A 25,457-nucleotide genomic window follows, 5' to 3' on the forward strand; every position below is an offset into this window, starting at 1 on the left:
ATTCCCCTCCTGTGAAAGTCCCAAGGCTCCCATGGAACCTCCTCCATCACGGAAAACCTGTTGAGGGCAGTGGCAGTTTTTGGGCAAAAAAAGTGTTACCTGTAACACTAGCATGGCCCAAGACAACGGCTACTGTGGGGCCAGTCTCCATGCCATCAGGAGAAGTGAGTTGAGGTCTGGATGGAATGTCCTGCCATGATTCAGGGTCAATAGATGTGGAACCCTCAGGAGTCAGAAAAGATCTGACACCATGGTATGCAGGGCAGAGAACCATGATTGGCGGGGCCGCCAAAGGGCGATCAGGATGGCATCTGTGTTGTCCTGGTGGATCTTGATAACTGTCTTTTGAATGAGTGGAATAGGCAGGAATAGATAAAGACAGTACAGATTGTTGGTTGTTGTGCGTTTTTCAGGCTCCTTGGCCGTGTTCTGAAGGTTGTTCTTCCTAATGTTTCACCAGTCTCTGTGACCGACATCCTCAGAGGACAAGAGTCAAAACTCTGTGCTCTGGTACAGATTCTTGAGCCTTCTGGGGATTTGTTGACTAGAGGATGGCTTACTCCAGGACTCCTTGATGAGCTTAAGGAAAGATGGTATAAAAGCCAGGTGAAGAGGAGGACTCTGGTCCTGGATGATGTCTTCATAGACCTTGTCCACCTCTTCAGACACTGGCTGATCCATGGCTAGATACATCACCTTTGCAATTCTCAGAATGAACTGAGAATAGGAAGAATAATCTTCCCACGGGGATGAGGGGTGACTCTCCACAACTTTGGAATCTGGGGTGGGAGTGTTTGATGGAGAGTCTTTGGCCAACTCGACATCGAAAGTGTTGGAATCGGTATTGAGCGGAATAGGGATCTGTTCTGGCATAGGAAATTGTTCATCTCACATGGAAGCTGGATGGTACACCTCAGGCTCAATGCAGGGCAAACGACTTTATTTCCCTCTCTGCGTTTCAGGATGTCACCAAGATGGATGAGGCGAGGGGCGGTGCTAAGACCCCGACTCCAGGCTGAATGGGCGGTTTGGCATTGAAGCTAGTAAGTAACAGCGCTTGGGCTCAGGTGCTGTCTGATGCTCATCCAGGAGGGCTCTCTTATGGTATCAGTGAGGAGATGGCAAGACCTGATATTCCTTGTCCAAAACCGGATTCAACTCCAAATACACCTGATAGTGTAGTGGAGAGGGCAAAGGTATAGGCGACTGGGCCCAGCAGAATGCATACGTTGGGTGGCGCTGGTATCGGGAATCAAAATCATAGGACCTCAGATGATAATAGAGGTTGGGCTCAGAGTCCTCGGGCTCATAATATACTGGGTGCTTGTAAACATGCACCCTCTTAAGGCCTCAATGCCGGTAAGGAGCCTCCACAGGAGCAGCCACATAGTGTGCCAAATGGTAGCGACAGCGCTCCATCTCCCTAGGTGGTTCCACATGGTGTGTCCTCTGTGTCCTCTTCCTAGGAGATCAGGCGGAATCCAGTTCAGTGCTGACAAGGAGGCACGGCCTGAAAGCAAGCTGGGAGGAGAGCACGGGCTCGTCTGCGCCTTTGGAACAACCTCAGCCAGTCTGGAGAGTGACTGCAATGAGGAGGAGGTGCAACATCGGGGGGGGGGGGAAGCAGCATCCTCATCCCCAGACAGTAAGTCAAGGCAAACTGGCTCTCAACAAGGAGGAACCTCTGACAAATGTGAAGGCCCGGCCTTATCTGCAACATGCCTGGGCTTCTGCAAGGCTGAGGCCTTCTTCTTCAGCATCGACACAGGCTTCGGCTTCGACACTGAGGAGGCCACTCTCAGCCCAGACGTCAAAGGGTGAGACTTTGTAGTCGTTTTTGAAGCCTTCAACGACTGCTTAGAAGAAGGTGAGCCACCTGAATCTAGAGAAAGGTCCGTGGTATGAGCCTGGGAACCCTCCATCACAGTTTCTTGTGACAGACACAGGGATTTCTCCCAGAGAAATGACCAGAGCTGCTGAAGCCACAATTTGAGGGTCAGCTTGGTAAAGTTTTTACAGTGGGGCACAAAGCTGGCTGGTGAGCCTTCCCCAAACACACCAAACACTGTGACTGCCTGTCCAAAAGGGTAATTTTGTTCCTGCAGGTCTCACACCACTTAAAAAGGCCCGAAGCAGCCATAAATGGAAAAAAATGCAGTGGAAGGAAGGTAGCAAAAGAAAATACACTAACACCATTTTTGTTCTTTCTTTTTGGAACTCCCAGGCAATGTGTCTATGTGATCCAGTCCGAGTCGTTATCTGGGAGGTCCAAGAGAGATGTAAGTAATTTAGCTGAAACAAATGGAAGAACAAAGACTTCATTCTCATCTGGGGTGGGGAGTCCCAATTTTATTTCTGAAAAAATCACAGCCACTGATGACTTTATCAGCCTTGAACTGCATAGCTGCATGAACAGGATCTCAGCCATTATATCCAAGTTCTGTTTAGAATAATATCTATTTCCCAAAATGTCTCTTTGCTGTTTCCATCTTTTGGGAAGCAGCAAATACATGATTTGAAACCACTAACCCTAACTAGTATTCTGGTTCTGTCACAACATGCCTATTAGACAGATTTTAAACTGCTATTAAAACAATTATGGTCGGAGAGCAGAACCTTAGAATGAAAACTAAAAGTGTTAAAACTAGTTCTAAAGGTATATATCAACTGGCACAATGATTGGGGCAGGACAGTGAATGACTCTATTAAAAAGAAACTTAGATATGAAAAGTAGAATTTCTTTCAAGTGTTTTGAACTCATTCCAGCATAAGAACCATAAGTATTAGATACAAATTTTATCTTAAATAGGTTTGTTTTTACCTTGAATATTATCCTTTTAATCCATGGTCTTTCAGATAAGAAATCCATCATAGAGAAACCAGGATTGGCTCGAACAGCTGACATGGCCACCCAGTAACCTCCAGAGCTGCTTATACGAATGTTGTCTGGAAAGCCAGGCATATTTTCTACAAACATGTCTTCTCCACCTTTCATTAAGCCAGATACGTAATATCTAAAAAGTTAACATACATAACTTCTTACAAACCATAGTGCAAGCCCAAGAACTGTAGATGACTTACACAAGCCTCTAGTTCAGCAAGGATGGGAAGTGGAAAAAATATAATGAGGAATTCCAACCTCACCTCTGCACACAGATGAACAAATCTTTGTATGAAGCATATTTCTAAGAAGAAAACTGCATTAAGAACATTTGTCAAATGTTAACCATGCAAAACCATTTGATAAAGATCATGGAGTAGACTGATTTAAGGTGATTTAAATCATCCAAAGAAAACTCTGATTTCAGTAACATTTACCCTGTTGAATAAGTTGACCAATCCCAGTGAAAGAGACTGAATTGGCTTTAAAAACTTCACAGGTTTAGCTTTGAAGTAATTTTTTAAATTTTTATTACTTCACACAATACAGTATGCTACAGATGTCTGTTTTAAAAATTGCATTTTAAAAGTTGATACAGATTTTTTTAAATATTGTTTCCCCACCCTGTGCAGCAACCTAAACATCCTACTTACCTTCGTATTCTTGCCATTGTTGTTTCAGCCACCAACACAAAATCTTCAGAAGGTGACAGCTGGACTCCATTCGGAAATCTGAGCCCTCCCATTAGGACCTTCACTTCTTTTGTCACAGTGTCATATTCAAGTAAGCTAAGGGCACATAAATTACACCATTAATTAGGAAAGCCACTAAGTGGCCATGGAATTTTCTATTTCTACCTTTCCCGATTATAAAAATAAAGACTAGCTTGTGGAAACAACAATGGTGCATTGAAATCTGTCTACTTGTTTTCAAAAAGCAGGGGTAAAGCCTGCTTCCTGAATTCTACAACAACATAACAGTCTAATCTATTTGGTTTGCTGCCAGTAGCTAGCTGGCTCCTCAAATTAGGCACCCCAGTAAAAAAAGGTAATAAGGCTATTCAGTGTACCACTCACTCAACAATCCCAAGTGTCACTAAAAATATAGCTTAGTTTTTGACTAATTAGATATTAGTAAAAAGCATCATCAAAATATTTTATTCTCCAACACTTAGGGAATTGTACAGTATGAGAGAGTTTTCAGCCAGAAGCAAAGGATAATTTCCAGTTTCAGCCATACACCTCCAACTACAGGCTTGGCTGTACAGGCTTGGCTGGCCTAAGGAAGTGAAGCCGTTGTAACCATGTAGCCCATTTCTGTCAACTGGCTTTAATGTTTCTGCTGTCATGATGAGCACCAGTAGGTTCATCAGTTTCACTGTTGCAGTAAAGTCAAAGCACCCTCTTGCAGCAAGACCATGAAGGATAATAAGGCCATTATTTTAATCCAGTTTTCCTAGAGACTTCTGGTAATCAGAGGTCATCTAGTAATATCATATGTTCATTACAGCTAAAATGGAGAAAACGGAATAATGGGGACAAGAAATGGCAGAATGTATAGTTATATACCAAAAGTGACTCCAGAAGCCCTGTATCACAACACAAGAAATCAAAGGAACTGCATGATCACCAAGCCAAAACTCAATGATGAGGCAAAGCACAGGCAACTCAATAATATGAATGTGTAATTTGTACACCTGTTCTCCCTGCCTAAAGCAAACCTAACAAGGCACAGATCAGGAACCCTACTCAGAGAAAGCCACAGAGATGGATGCTTCATGTCACCACAAATAGGGTTCAGGTTCCTTTCATTGGTTTTTAGAAAAGAACTGAAATACTAACCATACCTATTAAATTGAAGGACTGCATGGATGGTTTGTGTTCTTCCATGTTCCCCTCATCTGTGAAGCCTTCTGTCACCCCATGGTGTATAAAATCATCTAGAAATTCCTATTGTGGCAGTGTTGCAAGGGCTACTGTCAGCAGCCAATCAGAATGCAGGGAACGACTGGGAATGTCGCACTGAGTGGCTGGAACCTAGTGAGAAGGAGAGTTCCTTCTTTGCTTTTATCATCACTGAACTTGCTTGCCTGCTTGAACCAGGCAAACAGTGAGCAACTAACCAGCAGTTTTGCTGTGGTGCCTACAGGAAGCAGGTTAGGACTGGGAAGCCAAGAGAGGAGATGGGAGCAGGCTTTGCCTCCCCTCAATGGTGAGAGGAAGCCACTCTGTCTAAAGGGAGGCTGAAGCAATGCAGGGCAAGTAGCAGAAGGGAAAAAGAAGGCAACAGCAGTGGTGGTATTGTCAGACAGTGGTGGGTGCCCTCCTGATATTTGCCATCCCTTTAAGAGGTTGCTGTGCCCACCACTTTCTCATTTGCTTGCTAGCTCAGGGGACACTGTTCCACAAATCAGCCCTTGGTAATAGTGGCGGCAGCAGCAGATGGAAAAGAGTGACCAGCCTTGGAGGCAGCATTAATAGTGGTGAGTGAGTGCCGCACTTTTGGGAGACACTTTAGGGGGCTCTTTGACTGTATCTACTATAAGCTGATATGAATTAAATGAGGATGTTGTTGGTGTGCACTTCCCTAGTAAGCCACAGAAGGGCAGCTGATCTCTCCAATGTTACCACATTATGCCACTTGCTACTGCTCTCAGTATCTGCTCATGCTCCAGTCCTAGATACTCTCCTTCTTTCCAGTATCATATTATTGAGAAAACATAGAATCGTTGAATAACGAAGCTGGAAGGGGCCTATAAGGCCATTTAGTCCAACCCCCTGATCAATGCAAGAATACAATCAAAGAATATCTGCCAGATGGTTGTCCAAATTTCTCTTAAATGCCTCCAGTGTTGGAACGCTCATCATCTCTCAAGGTAACTGGTTCCACTGCTGTACTACTTTAACAGTTAGGAAGTTTTTCCTGATACTCAGCTGAAATCTGGCTTCTTGTAACTTGAGCCCTTTTTTTGAGTGTCCTGCACTCTGGGATGATCGAGAACAGATCCTCATGGTAGTTTGGACTGCAATTGAGGGATGAGTATCATTGACAGTTGTACAGATCAAAAAGGAACTCTTCTGAAAAGTCTTCAGCTCAGGGTGTGACTGTACATTTAATTAGATTTTTATAATTTACATAATTTTAATTTGGAATTAGCATACTAAGAACAAACACCTATCTCTAGAAACTGCAGATTAGGCAGTCCTAACGGTGCCACAGATCAGAAAATAATTCACCAAATACTGTCACCCTGCTTAGTCAACATTCTGCTTTGGCAGTTGATGCTCAAAAGTAATATGAAGATTTTTAAGCGTCTATGACCAGTGCACTTACCGGCCCTCATCTGATGCCTCCATGATTAGTAAGGAGTAATCTTTTCTGTGCCATTTACTGCTTGAGTCAGTAAAGTAGATCTTTCTTCCATCCCGGGTCAAAGTAAGATCGTTTACAAATAACATTTTCTTTCCCTCAATGGGAGTCTTGGAAGATACAAGCAGTTTCACTTCACCTGATCACAAAAAGAGAAGTGGTTCTTGTGACCTCTCAACTCTTTAGCATCTGATAATTTTTACCTTTCAAACTCAAAAGCCACCTCTGAATGGGTACCAAATGACAAAACTAAAATATGTCAAAGAAGCATTTTCATTATTTTGGCTCAGAAGATAAAGCTGTGCGCATATGTTAATGTTTTGGTTTTGTTGTTAAATTCATGCATTAGATTCTGGTTGAACTCCTGTTGCTTAGTGCATTAAGTTATAACTAGAATAGGTCCCCCTGATTCAATGGGCCTACTCTAGTTGTGACTTATCACACTGAGCCACAGGATTTCAGTCATTAAGCCTGATTTTAAGTTTTTAGAGTATACAAACCCTTGGATTCAGGCATCAGGTATAATGTTCTCTGAACCTTTTGCAAAAGAAGCTCTGACTATTAGGTCAGTTTAGAACTGTGTTTTTTTCCACAGAGCTTAGAGCACCATTGTAGCTCAGAGTATGGGCAATTTCAGCAGGTCTGAGTCCAGTTTTCTATGCTTGGGACCCTCCACTGGTCATATAGGCTGCAAAAGCAAAACAAAAACCAACCAAACCTGAAAAAAAAAACTTCTGATTTTGAGAAATTGGCATTTTGGAAAACTAAACATTGCAGAGAGGCCTTATGACTAGAGATGGGAGTATTGATATACAAATACAAATATCCCTGCACAGGTGGTGATAGCAAGGGTCCATCCCCATGGGTCCAGCCCCATTAGCACCACCTGTGTGGGGATATTTGCATACGAATACCGTCCTATTTATGACATATTTAATATTTGAAACAATTATCTTAGAGGCTTAAAGGAGCAGCAATTCACCTTTTTCATTTTTGCTAGGAAAAAAACATTCTTAATGGGGGAAGTGGAGAAGTCTGATGGAGCCAGGGGCTGCAAAAACAGCATTTGGTGGCTGAAAGCAACTTCACTTTGCCTATCTTGGTCTTTTGCCCAGCAAATCTGTAAAGTGGAGGAAGGCTAAGCGATAGAACCTGCCAAGCTCCATCTACGTGAGTCACAGCTAAGTTGAACTTCTTTAACCTCCTTTCCCGAAATCAGAATCCTACATTCAAAAGTTCTACAACATTTCTTATCTAAGGCTAATCATCTCTGAATGAATGAAAAGCATACTAAGTTGCATACTATGAAAGGACAACTTGCTATTGTCTTGTGATCACCACTTCACCAAACTATCTCTCTGTTCGAAAACTGTAGGCTGAGGAGAAATTGCCACAGCCTTCCGCAAACCACTTAGTAATAAATTTAAATTCAAGACATCAGGTGTCTCCATAACTGTGTGGTAAACAACTCATTTGGTGGTATTTACTTATACCCTGGCTTTTAAAAAATATTCCTTAAGGGTTTGAAAACAAATATTCCAAAATTCATCAATAAGATTCAAAACAATTCCTTGTTTTATGCATAGTTCAGTATAAAGATACTGATACCATTAACCAAACATTGCCACAAAGATACATCTCTACTATGCAAATACAAAGTATTCCAATCTATTTTAATCATTAGTACGCATAGGCCTAATCAATAGCAAGGAGTAGGAAAAAAGAGAGAATGAAAAGGAATACAAGCAAAGCAAGGCATCAAAATGATGCTCATTGTGCACACATGTAACTTATGTAACTTTATTCATCTTACTGCTTGAGCTTATTTAGAACATGGTGCATAAAAATGTAGGATATGTTTGATATGCTACATTCTATCTCAGGACATCACTTCAAATTTTGCTTCCCTTCTCCAACCAGCCTCGGTTTTAAGCTTCAGTCCTCAACGGTTGGTTGTATAAGTGAGGACTTAAGACCAATCTATTGCTGTATTTAAGAAAGAGAAATGGAGTTAACAAAACCAGCTGTATCTCAGAAAGATTAGAAGGAAGTAGACAATTTAGGAATGAACAACAGCAGGAAGTCTCATCAGGACTTTATCCTTTCGTTCAGTCACTAGAGGAAAGGATATTTTCCATAACAAGCAGTTTCTGGAAGTTAGTTACCCAACCCCAACCCCAAAAGGTACCTTAAAAAGATATGCTCCTGGGGTCTGCTGATGGCCTTGGAAGGTGATCCAGTTAAACAGTTCTACGCGTACATATTAACAGTATAATTGTTGCTTTAAAAACTCATGCAAGCTGCCCCTTCCCAATTCCTCACTCTACATTAGAAGGTTTTTGAGAAACATGGTTTTGCAGGAGGAGGGAGAAGAGAATCCTTTATCCTAGAACCTCTTTGGATACCACCTATTACATTATGCAGTGGTCCCCAACCTTGGGCCTCCAGATGTTCTTGGACTAGAACTCCCAGAAGCCTTTACCACCACCTTTGCTGACCAGGATTTCTGGGAGTTGAAATCCAAGAACATCTGGAGCCCAAGGTTGGGGACCATTGACATTATGTATAAGCCACTATGAACTCCCTATGTGCAGCATGGGATACCAGCCACTACACTACATATAAGGTATTGTGAACTCTTTCTGTAAGTAGTAATCACTGGGATTTCTACTGCAAATCAAAAATAAAGGCCAGGATCCTATTAAGAGAAATTGTGCATGGAAGGGCAATTGTGCATCACATTATCTTCTCTGGCAGGCCCCACCTGCACAAAAGACCTCAAAAACAGTAAGACCAAGCATACAAAGTGGAGCCTGCTAGAAAAGCCCTTCCAATCCTCGCTCTACTAACAGGAGTAACTCAAACTACTGTACTTAAAACAGAACTTGTTTGCAATAACTTGGTCAGTGGAAATGTTACAATTGGTTTTAATCCTTATATTGTTCCACAGCACCACATAAATATACTCCATGCAAATAATAGGAAAACAACGAAAGTTGAAATAAGGCAGAGAAACAAACAGTAACTCAAGCAAACTTTCAGACCTCCTAACTCTAAAAGAGGATAAAGCCTACCTGAGACAGGATTAATCTCAAAAAGGCCATAGTAGGCATCTGCCACAAAAAGGGTGCTATTTGGTCCAACACGTATTCCAAGAGGTCTCCCACATGCAGGTTCATCTTCTCTGCTACCTTTTGAGACAAATTTGTAACAGGGTCACAATCATCAGCTTGTGTGTCAAAGTTTCAATTCTGCTTCAGAAAAGTAATACCAATAGCCTAGAATGTAATCCATAGGAAGACAATGGGAGTGTTTGCAAATAAATGGAAAAGTGACAAATTAATCTTGAACACTGGTATAAAGAAATGTGGAGTTTAGCAAGTGATGATAAGTTAATATGTGAAATGAAAGTAAGGAGAGGAATGGTAAAGTCTAATGACTTCAAAGATGTATGAAATGTATATGTGGAATATGTCTTTTTGAAGGGGAAAGGCCATTATGCCAGCAGAAGAATATATAGAATATATTTCTAGAAAGGAATGGGGTGAAAAGGGGTACACATTGATATTACTGGTTACCTAGTCCCAAGGGTGAACGTCGCATGAGTGGGAAATGTTTATTGTGTATTGTGTGTAGTTATTACTGAGTTTGTATTTCAGTTTTATTTCTGTTGTTTGTAATTTTCTTTTTTATCATTTAAAAGAAGAAGAGCAGTGGTAGAGATTTTAATGAACATTCATCTTTGCTTTTGTGACATTAGGAGCAAGTTCCAAAAAGAAAACCGTGAATCCATTGGAGAAAAATAATATTTTAAACATGAAAGGTTTACTGTGATAAAAGCTTTCATGAATAAAATCTAACTGTTTTATATGGAAGAACCTCTAGCACTAGATTTTCACTTAGCTTTAATGTTTTTGATAATATTTTAAAACACGCTATTCTTGCTATATGCAAAACAATGACATCACAGAACTGACTTTCAGTGCCCTCTTCTGGTCATTTTTAAAAAATGTAAGCAAACTGATAAAAACAGCTTCAGTGCCAGTAACAACACAAAATTAAGCTTAACATATTTTATCTTTTTCTAAATTATCAATTTTATAACAGAGCCCTTCTCTTTGTTCATATACTGTATTTGATTATTTCCAGATGAAGTTAAATTCCCCTCACAGCCAAATTTCAGTTTTCTCTTAGATTTATTGACTCACAGGGCCTGAGAAGTAGTACACTATAGCCACTGGGCAATATATTCAGGTCCTCCTTTTTCTGAAAAGATGTTATTTCCACCCATCTTTGTAGAAAAGCACTTCCAAGCAAAACAATGCAGAGATACCTCCCTCATCCTACAGTACACTAAACCAATCAGCGAGGAAAGTATAACTTTGTTTTCTACTGACCAAGAAGCCCACGTGAGACAGACAGGATAGATGCAGCTTTGAGTTCACTGTGAGGACAATCTGAGTCCTCATAGTAAAAGACCAAATGTTTCTAATTTTCCAACTCTCAGTAAATTTCAGAAGAAATTTAAGATCATTGTATCACCCAAACAGAACAATTTTTTATGCATCTTTCCATTATATCTTGGAACAACAGCACACCAGAAAGATTTAAAATCCAACCTTCCTCTCTACCTGCTTACTTTTAACATTTTTCCTGATTTAAAAAAATACATCTTCTGCCCTTTTTGGCTGACCTAATATAGGTATTGGCTAAGTATGGATTCTGGAACATGTTTTATGGCAACACAATTATCCCTGCCCTGCAGCCCACCCAGTAAAAACGCCTGAAGAGGAAGGAGGACATCATCAGTTTAAGTTCTAGAAGCACATGGAGCAAAGAGATAAAACTTCAAGCAGATAAGGAAAGCTAAAAATGAAAGATAATTTAGAAGAAATCAAAACATATTTTTGACATAGTACATGCAAGTTCACACTAAAACTGTATCTTAAAGATTCAAGGCAGCATACATGGCTCTCCTCTTCTCCACCTCATTCACTTTTTTCCTGCTTTGAAAGGAAGAGAATCTGTTTTCATGGTGTGCCAATATAAACATCAGTTAGAACTGGTCTATTAGGAAATAAATATGTCATTGTACCTTTAAACAAATTACCTACCATGCATATTTAAAGATATGCAAAGAAAATGCAAACCGGGTGGATAAAAATCAATGATTTTTTAAAAAACCAAACTGATTTAAATCACAATTTAAATTCAAAAAATATTTTTATTTAAATAATCATTTTAAAAAATTTTTTGATTTACATTAATTTCATTTAAATCAAATACACCCTGATGCAAACACTAACAAGCTAATTACGGCACACTTCAAACAATAAAACAAACAAACAAAAAAGAAAATAAGTAGATATAACTTACTACATGGGCCATGGCCAAGTTGGGCTAGTATATGTATTTCTCCATTTTCAATTTTCAGAATTTTTCCGTCAGCAGTACCAGTGAACAACACATCTAAAAGGGATGGGTTAAGAAAAAATCAGAATGTAAGAAGTATTGATTCATGCACTACTCTTCCACAAACATGCCGACTTCATGCTAGCAGATACTCACCGGTTAATATTAGGTGAACACACTCAAGTAAGACAGCAGCATATCTTAAGTAAGGACAACTTACTTGCCTAAACTGTCAAATTTTTTTAGTGGCCATCTCTGCACTTACATATACGAGTCCCGAACTTGTGCTGGGTCTAGTTTTGAACATTGTAGCACTACAAGGTTTGGCAGGAGCCTGTTCTCTCCTACAACAATGGTTCCCAACTTTGGGTCCCCAGATGTTCTTGGACTAAAACTCCCAAAAGCTTTCACTAGTTGTGCTGGCCATGATTTCTGTGAGTTGTAGTCCAAGAATTCTGGGGGCCCAAGGCTGGGAAGAACTCCCCTACAATGTACATGACTAAAGAGTGTGTGACTAGCTAATTTGTTTATATGGTTAAGCTAGCAATTTAGATTAGTAGTATTAATGATGATGGGGAACTGTATATGCAGATGTGCTGAATAAGGGAATAATACAGATCATAAATTGTATTCAATAAAATTATTAATCATATTCACACCTATCGCCTAGTCATTGGTACAAATAGTTACTAGTAAACAGAGCCTTAAAACCTAGAGGGATCCTTACACATTAACAATGGGAGCAAGATCTGTTTACATATTCTGAAGGCAGCACCACCATATTTAGATCGTGTGAAGCTGCTTGAGTTTGCTTCTGCATGGACCAAGAAAATATCTAAAGTGGTAAGTTAAAGTAGGAACACCATAGCTTCCTAGAATTAAGAATGGCTCAGTCGGAACAAACAAGGCCAAGTATCTTGTTTTCTACACTGTCAGAAACTCACAAGCAGGACATGAACACTTTAGCTTTCTCTCCCATGGCTGCTCCTTAGCAGATGGTATTTTTGCCTCTCAATAAGAAAGTTGCATATAGCTGCCATGACGGACATGTAACCATAAAAACGTACAACTAGATTTTGATCCCAGCATGTCAGGGTTCCCAAGATACAATATAGACACAGTTTTGATTACTGGGCAAGGTCTAACTCGTGTCACATTGCCCCCATTAGCATCTGTTCTGTTTGCATCTTTTGTAACAGATGCACAACAAATGGCAAAACAGTGTCAGTGGGAATGGAGAGAAAAGGATAGCAATTAATTGGCCAAATGAGAATACATAAATGGACAGGGCTTGAAAAATGCACTCGTCCACTCATTTGTGACAAGTGAAAAATGCTGCTGGACGAGTCACAGTTCCCTTCCTGCCTCCTTCCCCTCCAACTGTCTCTCTCTCTCTAATCCTGCAGTCCTGTCCTCCCCTGCCCCCTCCCATTACAAAAGGAAAACTGTTCGAGCAGTACATATAGCTCTGCAGGAGAATGTAGAGTAGTCCCATACTGGAGAATATGGAGATTCACTGCTCCCAATTTCAACTGAACGAGGACACATCCTGGGGTGGGAGGGAACCGTGGCTCCTTAAGAGGCTGGGCACTTTTGATTTCAGTTTTATTTTTGTTGGAGACATTCAAAAGAAAGGCATTCAAAATACAAGCTTCATGACCCCGCAGGCACGCAGGTAACAAAGCAATCCAAGTCTGAGAGTATAAATCAGCGATTCCCAATCCCAATAAATTGCAAGGCTATAGCCCAGTCATGCTGACTGGTGAAATTTTTGACTGACTGGTGAGACATTCTAAACTTTTTCAAGCCCTGTACATGGATACATAGATACATTTCTATACTGCCTTTCATTTCCAAAATCTTAAAGCAATTTACAATACTGCATTTTTACTTTACTTGCTTGGGGTTTTTAGAGTTTAGACTAGAGATTGAGGTATTCGTATTCAAATACAAATATCCCCCCATAGGTGCAGATAATGAGGGTCAGACCCCCGGGGGTCAGACAGACCACTCACAATTCCACCACTGCTGTGGGCTCCAGACTCCCTGTTGCTCCGGAGCTTACGATGGATTAGCCACTCCTGGCAGAAGGTGGGATGATGAGCTGTTCTGCCAGGTTGAAGAGTGGCTAATCCATGGCGAACTCCAGAGCAACAGGAAGGGAGTGCAGAGTCAGCAGCAGTAGCGGAATTGTGAGTGGTCGGTCTGGCCCCAAGGGGCTGGACCCTCGTTATCTGCACCTGTGGGGGAGATATTCATGTTCATATGTGAATACCTCCATCTCTAGTTCAGACCAAAGACTTCGTCAACTCCAGGTAAAAAAAATACTAGTCAGGAAAAAAAAGACTAGAAGACTGGAAAAGAACACAGATTTCAAATTTTACAAGTTCTTCCACAAAATGTTTGCAAATGGGAACAGATACAGTACAGTAGTTTCAAACACACCCACACAGAGAATACATTGAAAACAGATAGCCTTATACTTTGAGAGAAGAAGGGATCAGATGATAAATGCATCACAGATCTTACAATTAGTAAGATCTTTGTGCTTTTTAAAAATCCTTAAAGTTCCTGCATTTCTTTGCTGTTTCAGTAGCGCTAGGCCTATTGCACAGAATTACTCCATCCGGACTGAAGAGCTCTTGTATCATAAAGAGAATTCCTTGCACAACTTCCAGCATTTGAATGAATCCATTTCCATCATTATGACCACATTGTGCAATGGTGAACTCTTGAGACACAACTTTACAAGAAAACACCTTGAGTTTACTCTCTACTTTATTTAAACAAGCCATAGGCATGAACCACCCAGATATGCAACAGCCTGTAACTAGCTGCCTGGTTGTGCAACTTCAGTAACCTAAGCAAACTTTTGTGAAGGAACAAAGCTGTCTATTGCTCAACAGTGCTCAAACCTGCTGAACATTAAAAGCCAACAAAAGGAATGCTGAGGAACAGCAACAAAAACTCATTTCCCTGCAGAAGAAAATTTGCAAATGTATCTTGTACTATTTACAGTAGATATAAAAACTTCACACACCTGTTCAAATGTCAAGTGTCTGTGATGTAGAAAAATGAGACAAAGATAAATCATTTCAGAACTTTTTCCTCCTTTATGAGACCTATGAACTGTACAACTCAGTTGAACAACAAACTGAAATCTTTTAAGGGGAGGGAAGTAAAAATAAAAAACTGAAATAATATGGTACATATTTGTGCACACCCTTAAACTAATACTTTGTCGAAGCACCTTTTGATTTTATTACAGCACTCAGCCTTTTTAGGTATGAGTCTATCAGTATGGCATGTTTTGACTTGGCAATATTTGCCCAGTATTCTTTGCAAAAACGCTCCAAATCTGTCAGATTGCAAGGGTGTCTCCTGTGCACAGTCCTCTTTAGATCACCCCACATACATTCAATCGGATTAAGGTCTGGTCTCTGGCTGGGAAATTCCAAAATGTTAATCTTCTTCTGGTTGATTTGGATGTATGCTTTGGCTCACTGCCACGCTGAAAGATGAAGTTTCTCCTCACGTTCAGCTTTCTAGCAGAGGCCTGAAGGTTTTGTGCCAATATTGACTGGTATTTGGAATTGTTCATAATTCCCTCTACCTTGACTAAGGTCCCTGTCCCAGCTGAAGAAAACCAGCCCCATGCTTTACTATGGATATGGTGTCCTTTTGGTGACTGCAGTGTTGTTTTTGCATCAAATATATCTTTTGGAATTACGGCTGAAAAATTCAACCTTGGTTTCATCAGACCATAACACTTTTCCCCACATGCTTCCATCTTGCCACTCTATCCCGCAGCCCAGACATATGAAGAATACGGGAGATTATTGTCACATGTACCATACAGCCAGTACTTGCCAGATATTCCTGCAACTCCTTTAATGTTGTTGTAGGCCTCTTGGCAGCCTCCCTGACCAATTTTCTTATAGTCTCTTCATCAATTTTGCAGGGACGTCCAATTCTTGGTAATGTCACCGTTGTGCCATATTTTCTCCACTTGATGTCTGTCTTCTCTGTGTTCCATGGTATATCTAATGCCTTGCAAATTATTTTGTACCCTTCTACCTTTTAACAATGAGATCCCTCTGATGCTTTGGAAGCTCTCTGCAGACCATGGCTTCTGCTGTAGGATGTGACTAAGAAAATGTCAGGAAAGACCTATTAGCACAGCTGATCTTTATTTGGGATTCCTCAGAGGCACTTTAAATGATGGCAGGGGTGTACTGACACCATATTATTTCAGGGGTTTTTTTACTTCCCTTCACCTGAAAGATTTCAGTTTGTTGTTCAACTGAGTTGTACAGTTCACAAGTCTCATTAAAGGTAGAAAAAGTTCTTTGTCTCATTTTTTTACATCACAGACACTTGACATTTTAACAGGGGTGTGTAAACTTTCTATATCCACCGTATGTATCTGCTATGGGATCATTCTGGAATATATTAAGAAAATCATAGGCCAGGCCCAAAGCAAAGGCATAAAACTTTGGTTCATAAAAACAGGCCCTGTCAGCAGAAGCACCTGAAAAAAAAAGTTGACAGGGCCATCCAAGAGAGAAGAAGGCAGTTGGCAAGAAATGAAGTATGACTCCAAAATACATATATTTTTGGTTTCATGGCATTTTTAGATAACTGATGCTTGTCCCATCGAGGGTCAGCAAAAATGTGGAACTGCTGAATACTGTAAATAAGGTGTACCAAGGCTATATGTATAAATATGTCTTGCTGTATGCACCAGGTGCCATTATGACTGGATACCTACCTGATTTTTGTCAAAAGATCCAATTTTTAAAATTTAAATTGTGATTTAAATGGTGATTTAAATGAATTTGATTTAAATCAAATGCATCTTGCAGCTATCCATGTTGTGGGGCCACCAGATAATACACTGCCTTGTGCACTTAATTACACATGTGAGTTCTGAATTAACAGGTAATTAATAAACAAACAAGTGAACTGTTTATCAAAATGTAGATGTCTATCCTGGAAAAAATATTGCCTAAGAGTTAATCCATCTAAGACTTTCATAATCGATACCAACACTGGTCCTCAGAACCACAAAGGCGGCCACTTCAGCAAAGCAAACATTGATATGCTCAGCTCGCATGGCCAATTCCTGCATTCTGGAGCAGAAATTCAACCTCCAATTTAATTATTTTTAAAATGCACACCCCATCCTCCCATGCTATTTACCATTCTTCAGATGATTTACAACATTAAAAATGCAATAAAACAGCAGTATAATGCAACATCTGAGTCTAAGGATAAATACAGTATGTAGCACAAAGCAATGAAGCTGACTATCCACTGACTGGAACTGTAATATACAGGAAATATGTAAAATATGACAAAATAAATCAAGTACAATAATAGAATAACTGAATTAGAAAGGGCCTATAAGACTATCAAATCCAACACCCTGCTCAATGCAGGAACCAACATCCTTATAACTTGGAAAATTGCTTGGTAAAGTAAAATGAAATTAGGTCTTCACTTTAGAGTTATGTCAACAAGAACAAACATTAAGTTTACTGCCCATTCAGCTATTTAATTTTTTTAAGATTCAGAAGCACAGATATTCCATCTTTATTTGCTTTAAAACTAAAGATGCAGGGATACAAACATTTGCTGACATTCGCAATTAAACTAAACAATTTAATTCACATTTCTATATAAGGCTATGACAATTTCCTAAAAAATAGGGAGGGTGCCTGGCTACATTTGATCCGGGCATTATATTGATGTATAGCTATTGGGATCATGTGGGATTCTGTGTTTTTAATTTGCAAACTGTCCAGAGTTGTGTGTTCACTAGAGGGATTATATATAAATCAAATCAAATGCATAAATACATAGCTACATAAATAGAGAGCCAATCACATTCAATACAGACAACACCAAGCAAATGAACCTACAATTTGGCTCAGAGTAATGCAACTTCTTAGGTTCACTTGTCTATGGAAAATTTCCCACCCATCTTAAACTACAAAGGAATAAATTTACATACAGTGCAACATTTCAGTAATCATTTTATTCCATCTCTCAAATATGGTATAATTCTTTGAGAAGCCCACTGCATCATGATTTATATATTATCAACACAACGAATATAACTTTAATTTAACAAAAGAGTTGTGGGGAAATTATTCTTTCTTTAAAACATTTGGGAAAAAGCTGGGGCAGCAGGGATGTTGAGGGCAGAACATTTTGGAGGTCACTGATTCATCGGGTCACCATACGTTGGAGGCCACTGATGGCACATAACAACAACAACAAGGACTGCCTTCCCAAAACTCTTTCCTCTCAGATGTTTTTGACCACAATAGCCAACAGTCTCAGCAGGAACAAGAAGCAATGATGATGGTAGTTGTCATCCAAATCTTCTGGAGGATATGAGGTTGGGAAGGCTATGAAGCTTTAAATATGGGTGCCCATGTCTATGGCCCAAGAGAATGGAAAACTTTATAGTTAATCTCTTAAAGACCCTACATGTTTAAAAGTCTTTAACTGTAAAGTGACTATTAAACAGGCACTTAAAATTCCCAGCTGATTCACATACTTACCACCAATATTTGCAATAGATTCTGGCCCAACAAGCTGGTTTTCAAACAGCCTTTCTGCTTGTCGAAGCTTAATGTTTGGCTCTAATGCCCCAGTGAGGAGAGGAGGTTCTTTGAAGCTAGAAAAGAGATTATTTTATCAGCACATTTCCAAGTATGTTAAGAGACAAGCACTACGGAATCACATTTTTTCAGTCAGCCAACTAAGCTGCAAGCATCAGACATTTTTTAAAGTACCATCATGTATTTTCTTCAGTGTTAAATGTTTAATCTAACACATTCACGTGTAGTAACACCCTGCATCAGCTTACAGCTAAAGCATCTTTTTTGGCCTAAGTTTGGACAGAAGGTCCAGAAGCCATTCACAATTGAAACATTGGTTACAAGTTAGTATGATACCATTCTTGATGCATGGGAACTATTCCAATGAATTGAAGACCACAGCTACACATCGTAACCAGATAGTCACATTTTACATGGACAACCAAAATGCAATCAAAGAACCACTGCAACAGGGGCCCATGTTCAATATACTTGCGGAACCCAAATAAACTTAAAACTAGCCTCTATTTTTGAATCGAGGGTCTCAACTTACAACATCCCAGCTGAGCTTTTAAGACGGCCTGCATATCGGGGGGTTACTCCTCCCGCTCTCCCTGTCAGGAAGAAAAGAACACGGAGAAAACGCAAGCAGAAAAGAGGTTGCAGGGCTGGTCTACGAGTGAGGTTAGGCAAAAATCCTCACAAGCCTGCATTGCCAAGTCTTTTTGTCTCAAATGTTAGATCTCTACCCAACAAGATTGAGGAGTTGGAACTTACTATCTCCCTACAGAAAAATATTCGAGACTGTTGCGTTATGATCTTTACAGAGACATGGCTTGATTCTTCCATCCCAGGGGAGGTAATTGAACTACAAGGACGCAGAGTACATCGAGCAGACAGGTCTATTGAATCTGGGAAGAGCAGAGGTGGAGGGGTTTGTGTTTACACAAACGATAATTGGAGCACAGATGTTAAAATAATGGACATTCACTGTTCTCCTGATTTGGAGTATTTGGCAGTGAAATGCCGCCCCTTTTACCTGCCTCGTGAGTTTAATGTTGTTATAATAACAGCAATATATATACCTCCTGATGCTAACACAACCACAGCTTTGAGTTGTTTGTTAACTGCTATCAGCAAACAGCAGCAGGCCTACCCAGATGGAGTGCTGGTGGTAGCAGGTGATTTCAATCAAGCCAATTTAAAGACCGTCCTCCCTAACTTTTATCAGTATGTGGACTGTCCCACTAGAGGGGAAAATACCTTGGATCAGGTATATTGTAACATCATGCATGGATATAAGACGAAGCCATTGCCTAGCTTGGGACAGTCAGATCATATATCTCTTTTTTTGATTCCATCGTACAGACCCCTTGTTAAAAGAATCAGACCATCAATTAGAGAAATACAAGTGTGGCCAGTGGATGCAACTGAGCAACTTCAAGATTGCTTTAGGAGCACTGATTGGACACTGTTTGAGGAGGACAATGTTGATACTTATGCCTCGACAGTACTGTTTTATATCAAAAGCTGCATCGATGTTATTGCTACAACAAGACAAGTACGAGTGTTTTCTAACAACAAGCCTTGGCTAAATAGAGAAGTGCGCCTTTTATTAAAAGCCAGAAATGCTGCTTTTCATTCTGGTGATGAACTACAGTATAGAGAGGCCAGAGCTAAACTGAAAAGGGGCATTAGGGATGCCAAAGCTATGTACAGCCAGAGAATTGAACAACACCTTGAAAGTTCTGACACTCGCCAAGTGTGGCACGGCCTAAGACAAATCACTGGTCAGAGTAACAAAAACAGTCTGTGTAGCAGCAGTGATTTTTTGGCTGAGCAGTTAAATCAATTTTTCAGCCGTTTTGAGGTGGAAACAGGAACAACCATTATTCCAGCACCTACTGTCCATAATACATCATTAGAATCTACCATCGACAGACAACCACTAGTACTGCAGATTTCAGATGTGAGACGCGCTTTCCAGAATATTAATATTCGAAAGGCAGCTGGACCAGATGGAATCATGGGACGAGTTGTTAGGGGCTGTGCTGCAGAATTAGCTGGAGTTTTTACGGATATTTTCAATCTATCCTTGTTGCAGTGTTCTGTCCCCACTTGCCTGAAGACATCTATTATAGTGCCAGTCCCGAAGCAGTCAGCTGTGGTATCTCCCAATGATTATAGACCAGTAGCTTTAACATCTGTTATTATGAAATGTTTTGAGAGATTGGTGCTGGATTACATTAAGGCTAGTCTTCCACCTTCTTTGGATCCATGGCAATTTGCATACAGGAGAAATAGATCTACTGATGATGCTGTGTCCATCGTACTCCATACTGTATTGAGCCACTTAGAACAACAGGGAACTTATGCGAGGCTGTTGTTTGTGGATTATAGCTCTGCTTTTAACACCATTCTACCAAATAGGTTGTTTTTAAAAATGATCAACCTGGGATTACCTCAGAAGATCTGCGTGTGGATAAAGGATTTTCTGACAGATAGGCCACAGTCAGTAAGGATGGGATCCCACCATTCTTCTACCCTGGTACTAAGTACAGGAGCTCCCCAGGGCTGCGTGCTAAGTCCCTTCCTCTATTCCCTGTACACACATGATTGCACCCCACTATATAACACCAATGCAATTATTAAATTTGCGGATGATACGACAGTGGTGGGACTCATAAATAAGAACAATGAGTCTGCTTATAGAAAGGAAGTACAAAGATTGATACTATGGTGTAAAGAAAATAATCTCACACTTAACATCAAAAAAACGAAAGAACTCATAATTGATTTTAGGAGGAAGAGAAATGTACATTTACCACTGTACATAAACGGTGAGGAAGTGGAGAGAGTTGGTAGTTTTAAATTTCTGGGTACTTACATCTCAGAGGACCTCTCATGGACTATAAATGCCAACATGCTAATAAAGAAGGCACAGAAGAGGCTGTATTTCCTGAGAATGCTTGGGAAGTTAAATTTATCACAGCATTTACTTCTGTCCTACTACCGTAGCACCATTGAGAGCGTCCTAACTTATGGCATTCTGGCATGGTTTGGGAGTAGCTCTGTAGCGGACAAAAAAGCTCTACAGAGAACCATTAAAATTGCCCAGAATATCATCGGGCTCCAGCTACCAACCCTGGATGACATCTTCACATCCCGCTGTCTGAAGAAGTCACACAGCATCCTGAGAGACTCTTCCCATCCTGCTTATAACTTTTTTGAACTGTTACCGTCTGGCAGAAGATATAGAACAATTAAGACTCGGACCACACGTTTTCTAAATAGTTTTTATCCTAGAGCTATAATTGCAATTAATAATGAGCTTAAAGACCACCAGTAGTGAATAATTAGTTGGACTGTGTTACTTGGCCTGAGGTGTAGATGTTTGTATTTTTAGTGGGGGATTTCTAGTGGGTGGGGAGTGTTTGGGGAATGTTATGTGTGTGCATGTGTCTGGTCTCTGGGTGTCTGTGAATTTCGTTGTATGATATACTGTGTATATACTTACAATGACAATAAATTATATTATTATTATTATTATTATTATTATTATTATTACAAGAATATAGGCATATTAGTGTAATAAAAAATCTCAAGTTGAAATACCTTGTTACCTCCTCCCAGTTAAAGGTAACAAGTGGGGTACCTCAAGGCTCAGTCCTGAGCCCGGCGCTCTTCAGTCTTGGTTAATTATATATTCAGTTCCAACGTTCCATTAAGTTTCAATGCAACCTTCAGTTTCAACATTTCAGTCTCAATATATTTATCAATTTTCTGACATTTTGGTCCAGTTCTCTTTCAACAACCATCTTTGAATACCTTGTTCAAAACTCTTTTAAAACAAGCTTATTTCAATGTACTCTCTTCCAGAAACAGATAATCCCAACAAAGACATGGTGATTACTTTGAAAAATATAATTCAATCATCAGGAAAACTGGATAATCAACAAACTACCCAGCAGCTTGGGATAAAAAATAAATCTCTTACCTAGATGAAATGGAATACTTAGGCAGCTTAAGATGACAGAATGTAGTTACCTTGCAATGGATATTGTTGGTTGTCGCAGTTATTTCCCTGTTTTTAGTTTGCTTTGCAATCTTTAATCCTATCCTGTACTGTTAGGATAATGCAAGCTAAGCTAAATGGACTAAAAGTGAACCCAGTGCATAAGGCAATATGAAATTGAGGTTTTAAGGATACATAAAAATGGTTCAGATTTTTCTTCCCAAGTTTTAAACATCCACAACATGTAATCTATAGCTCCTACCAATTCTCCCCATGATGGTCTCAGCTCATGTCAAATCTCTTGTTACCTACATGCCCTATAAGAACACCCAGGCATTAAGACAAAATAAATTATCAATACTATGGTACATTGCTACAGCAGAAACAGAGTACTATGTTACACAACAGAGTATCAAGTTTACAACAGGAAGAAAAAGAACCGCATCTAACATGAGAGATACCATTATATATGTTCTTTTGAGAATTTAGCCCCAATTTGGACTGCTTCAAGAATTGAAGCAGATTACACTCACTTAGACTCACAGAGCTAGAAGAGATACTGTGTCATCATATCCAGCCTCCTGCCACTGCAGACTTGTGTTTGTCTCTATAATCACATTCATACATATTTTCTGATGCATTTCATGCTTTCCTCTCAGTGAAATATTCCCTAAATTATGTTAGATCCAATCAATTTAAGACTTTCATAATCGATACCAGCACTGGTTCAGAACTAAAAAGGTAGCCAATTCAGCAAAACAAACATTGATATACTGTACTAGGCTTTTCATGGCCAATTTCTGCATTCTGGAGCAAGAATTCAACCTCAATTTTTATTTCTAAAATGCACAACCCACCCTTGAATGCTATTTAGCATTCATTAGATGGTTTACAACTTAAAAAATGCAATAAATCAATACTAAAATGCAGCATCTGAGTCCAGGAATAAATATATAGCACAAAGCAATAAAGATAATTATCAACTGATTAGAATAGCATTATAAGGGAAATCTGTAAACTCTGATAGACGTTATTGCTTATATAATGTTTGGTATTGTTGAAAGCTTTAACACAGGTTAAGACCGATTCTTTTTAATGTAAAAATCACTTGTTATGCTATCAGTTATAAAAGAACTGCTTTTTTCCCTTCTCCTTCCCTTTTGCACCCTTCTATGCTGTGTAAAAACAAGTACTATAGGCTTTCCCACCCCTCCAAAGCTGGACTTGTCATGCATGACAAGTAGATTACCCAGCAGTGGAACTTCCTTCTAGTTCACATACATTTCCCAACAACATGCAACATCCCATAAAGAATGGTGATACTGCAGCATGTAATACTCTTGTGAATGGGCAGTGTTAAAACACAGGATGAAAACACATATGATGGAATTGGTGCTCCCCAACTGTTCAAAATCAAGTTCAAAAGTTTATCTAGCAACACCACAGAAAGGATGATTAAGATGGAGGCTCCCAAGACTATTAAAAGAAAACCAGTGCTGTCTTTCCCTCTCACACGGCTGTGCTGGCATCCACAGAAGGCATAGGCTGGAGTTCCATGAAGGCCTGCATAGCCGAGACAAAATTTGGCAGCAGGCCCAAGTCCAGAAGAGTGTAACTGCCAAGCCACCTCTATCTTCCACAAATTATGGAATGTCTCCTGGCCTAGCAATGATTTCTGATCAGTTTCCAGTAATTAATCCAAGAAAGCTGTATAGATAAGAAGATTATGGCAGTACTCGGTTTTGCCTCGCTGATCTTTCTCTTCAGACTGTCTAGTCTAGAAAGAAATGCAATTGTTTTACAGCTGGAATAATTTGTATCCTTTTAACAACATAGTGATGTTTTCAGTGAAACATTTCAACTCACGAGGTTCATATGAAATTTAAGTTCATGCAAATGCTCACCTGATAGGCTGAGGGTCTATGGGGCATTCCAGAAGGACTATTGCTCCAAACAAGGGAATAATTAGTGATACAGCCAGAGTCATGAAAGTCACACGGAATACTTTGTTGCTGTAAGTACTGCAGTAAAAAAAACACAGAACATAGATGTTAAAGTTTTAGTGTATCATTGCAGGTTTGCTTATTTTAAAAAAAAACCTGCCAATTTTAGGCCAAGATTACAACATTTTATCAATGGGTAAAGCAAATTATACAAATATGCACCAGGAATGCATTTATATTTGCTTTCTAGATAAGCATGATGTATAAAGAAAGATGTTATTTTAGAGAGTTACAAGATAAAACATTCCAAACTAATTACTTTAAATCAATGAACTCAGGAATGAGCAATACATTCTATACATAATACAGCCTTCTGGCAATTGTAGAAAGTACCAGCGGAAAAAACAACACATCAAAGGATTCCTGTGTAGAAATAATCCCAGTAGACACAAGATAGGATGCCTAGGAAAAATATAGCACATTTCTCCTCCCTATATATCAGTTTTCCACAAACATTTAATAAAGATCTCCCATCTGCATTCTGTATAATACAGCCTCACAGAGTATACTATGCCCATTTAACAGGTAGGTCAACTCTTAATCTTTTGAGTATCAGGATGCAATCAACATTACTATGTGCTATATAACTCTCACCCCTTCTTGGATGCACACTTTAACATGGTGAAGGGGTTAGAGTGTATCAGTGAAGCTGAAGGTAATACTGTCAGGAGTCCAGATTTCATTATGAGTCTGGCCTCCGAGCAGGGTCACCCAAGACAGAATGGTCACAGCTAAAACACCAGACTAAGATGCATCCACCCTCAGCTACTTACTTCAAGGCAGCTACTGAGCAGCAGTAATAGCTGAAGGTGACACCGGCAGAAGCGGCAATGGAGGTGACACTCAAGCTAACATTGGTTAGTACTGCAATGGTAAACCTCAGTACTTAGTGTCAATGAATTAGACTGGAATGGGATGCTCTCAGTCAGACAACTACAGATTGTTCTACTCTGAGAATGGCAAAAGCAGAATAAATTGAGTGGCTCTAATATTGAAGCAAGATGTAGAACAGGCAGTTAGGGGCTATAATGCAAAGTCTTATAAAAATATGGTATCACTCAGACTCCATGGAAAACCTATCAATATAACCATCATTCAAGTTATCTACCAGTGTTGAAGGTGATGAAATTGAAAGCTTTTATGCAAGCAACCAGAATAAATTGATC

At 39.7% G+C, this 25,457-nt stretch overlaps 1 protein-coding gene and 1 long non-coding RNA gene across 2 annotated transcripts in view; one reads left to right on the forward strand and one right to left on the reverse strand.

Moving 5' to 3' along the window:
- Positions 1-9,237, forward strand: part of LOC140703947 (uncharacterized) — a 37,847-nt gene extending 28,610 nt beyond the window's left edge. Inside the window, exons 2-3 of the long non-coding RNA XR_012083122.2 lie at positions 963-1,043; positions 1,467-9,237. This is a non-coding gene — a long non-coding RNA (uncharacterized LOC140703947). The remainder of the gene's footprint in view (positions 1-962; positions 1,044-1,466) is intronic.
- APMAP (adipocyte plasma membrane associated protein) overlaps positions 1-25,457 on the reverse strand; it is a 31,613-nt gene that overhangs the window by 1,497 nt on the left and 4,659 nt on the right. The window contains exons 2-8 of the mRNA XM_020794740.3: positions 24,193-24,309; positions 18,235-18,350; positions 11,627-11,719; positions 9,325-9,441; positions 6,215-6,389; positions 3,535-3,669; positions 2,822-3,014 (exon numbers count right to left, since the gene is read on the reverse strand). Of these exons, the coding sequence (XP_020650399.2) occupies positions 2,822-3,014; positions 3,535-3,669; positions 6,215-6,389; positions 9,325-9,441; positions 11,627-11,719; positions 18,235-18,350; positions 24,193-24,309 (946 nt within the window). The remainder of the gene's footprint in view (positions 1-2,821; positions 3,015-3,534; positions 3,670-6,214; positions 6,390-9,324; positions 9,442-11,626; positions 11,720-18,234; positions 18,351-24,192; positions 24,310-25,457) is intronic.

Source organism: Pogona vitticeps, chromosome 1, assembly GCF_051106095.1.
Source record: "Pogona vitticeps strain Pit_001003342236 chromosome 1, PviZW2.1, whole genome shotgun sequence".
NCBI lineage: Eukaryota > Metazoa > Chordata > Lepidosauria > Squamata > Agamidae > Pogona > Pogona vitticeps.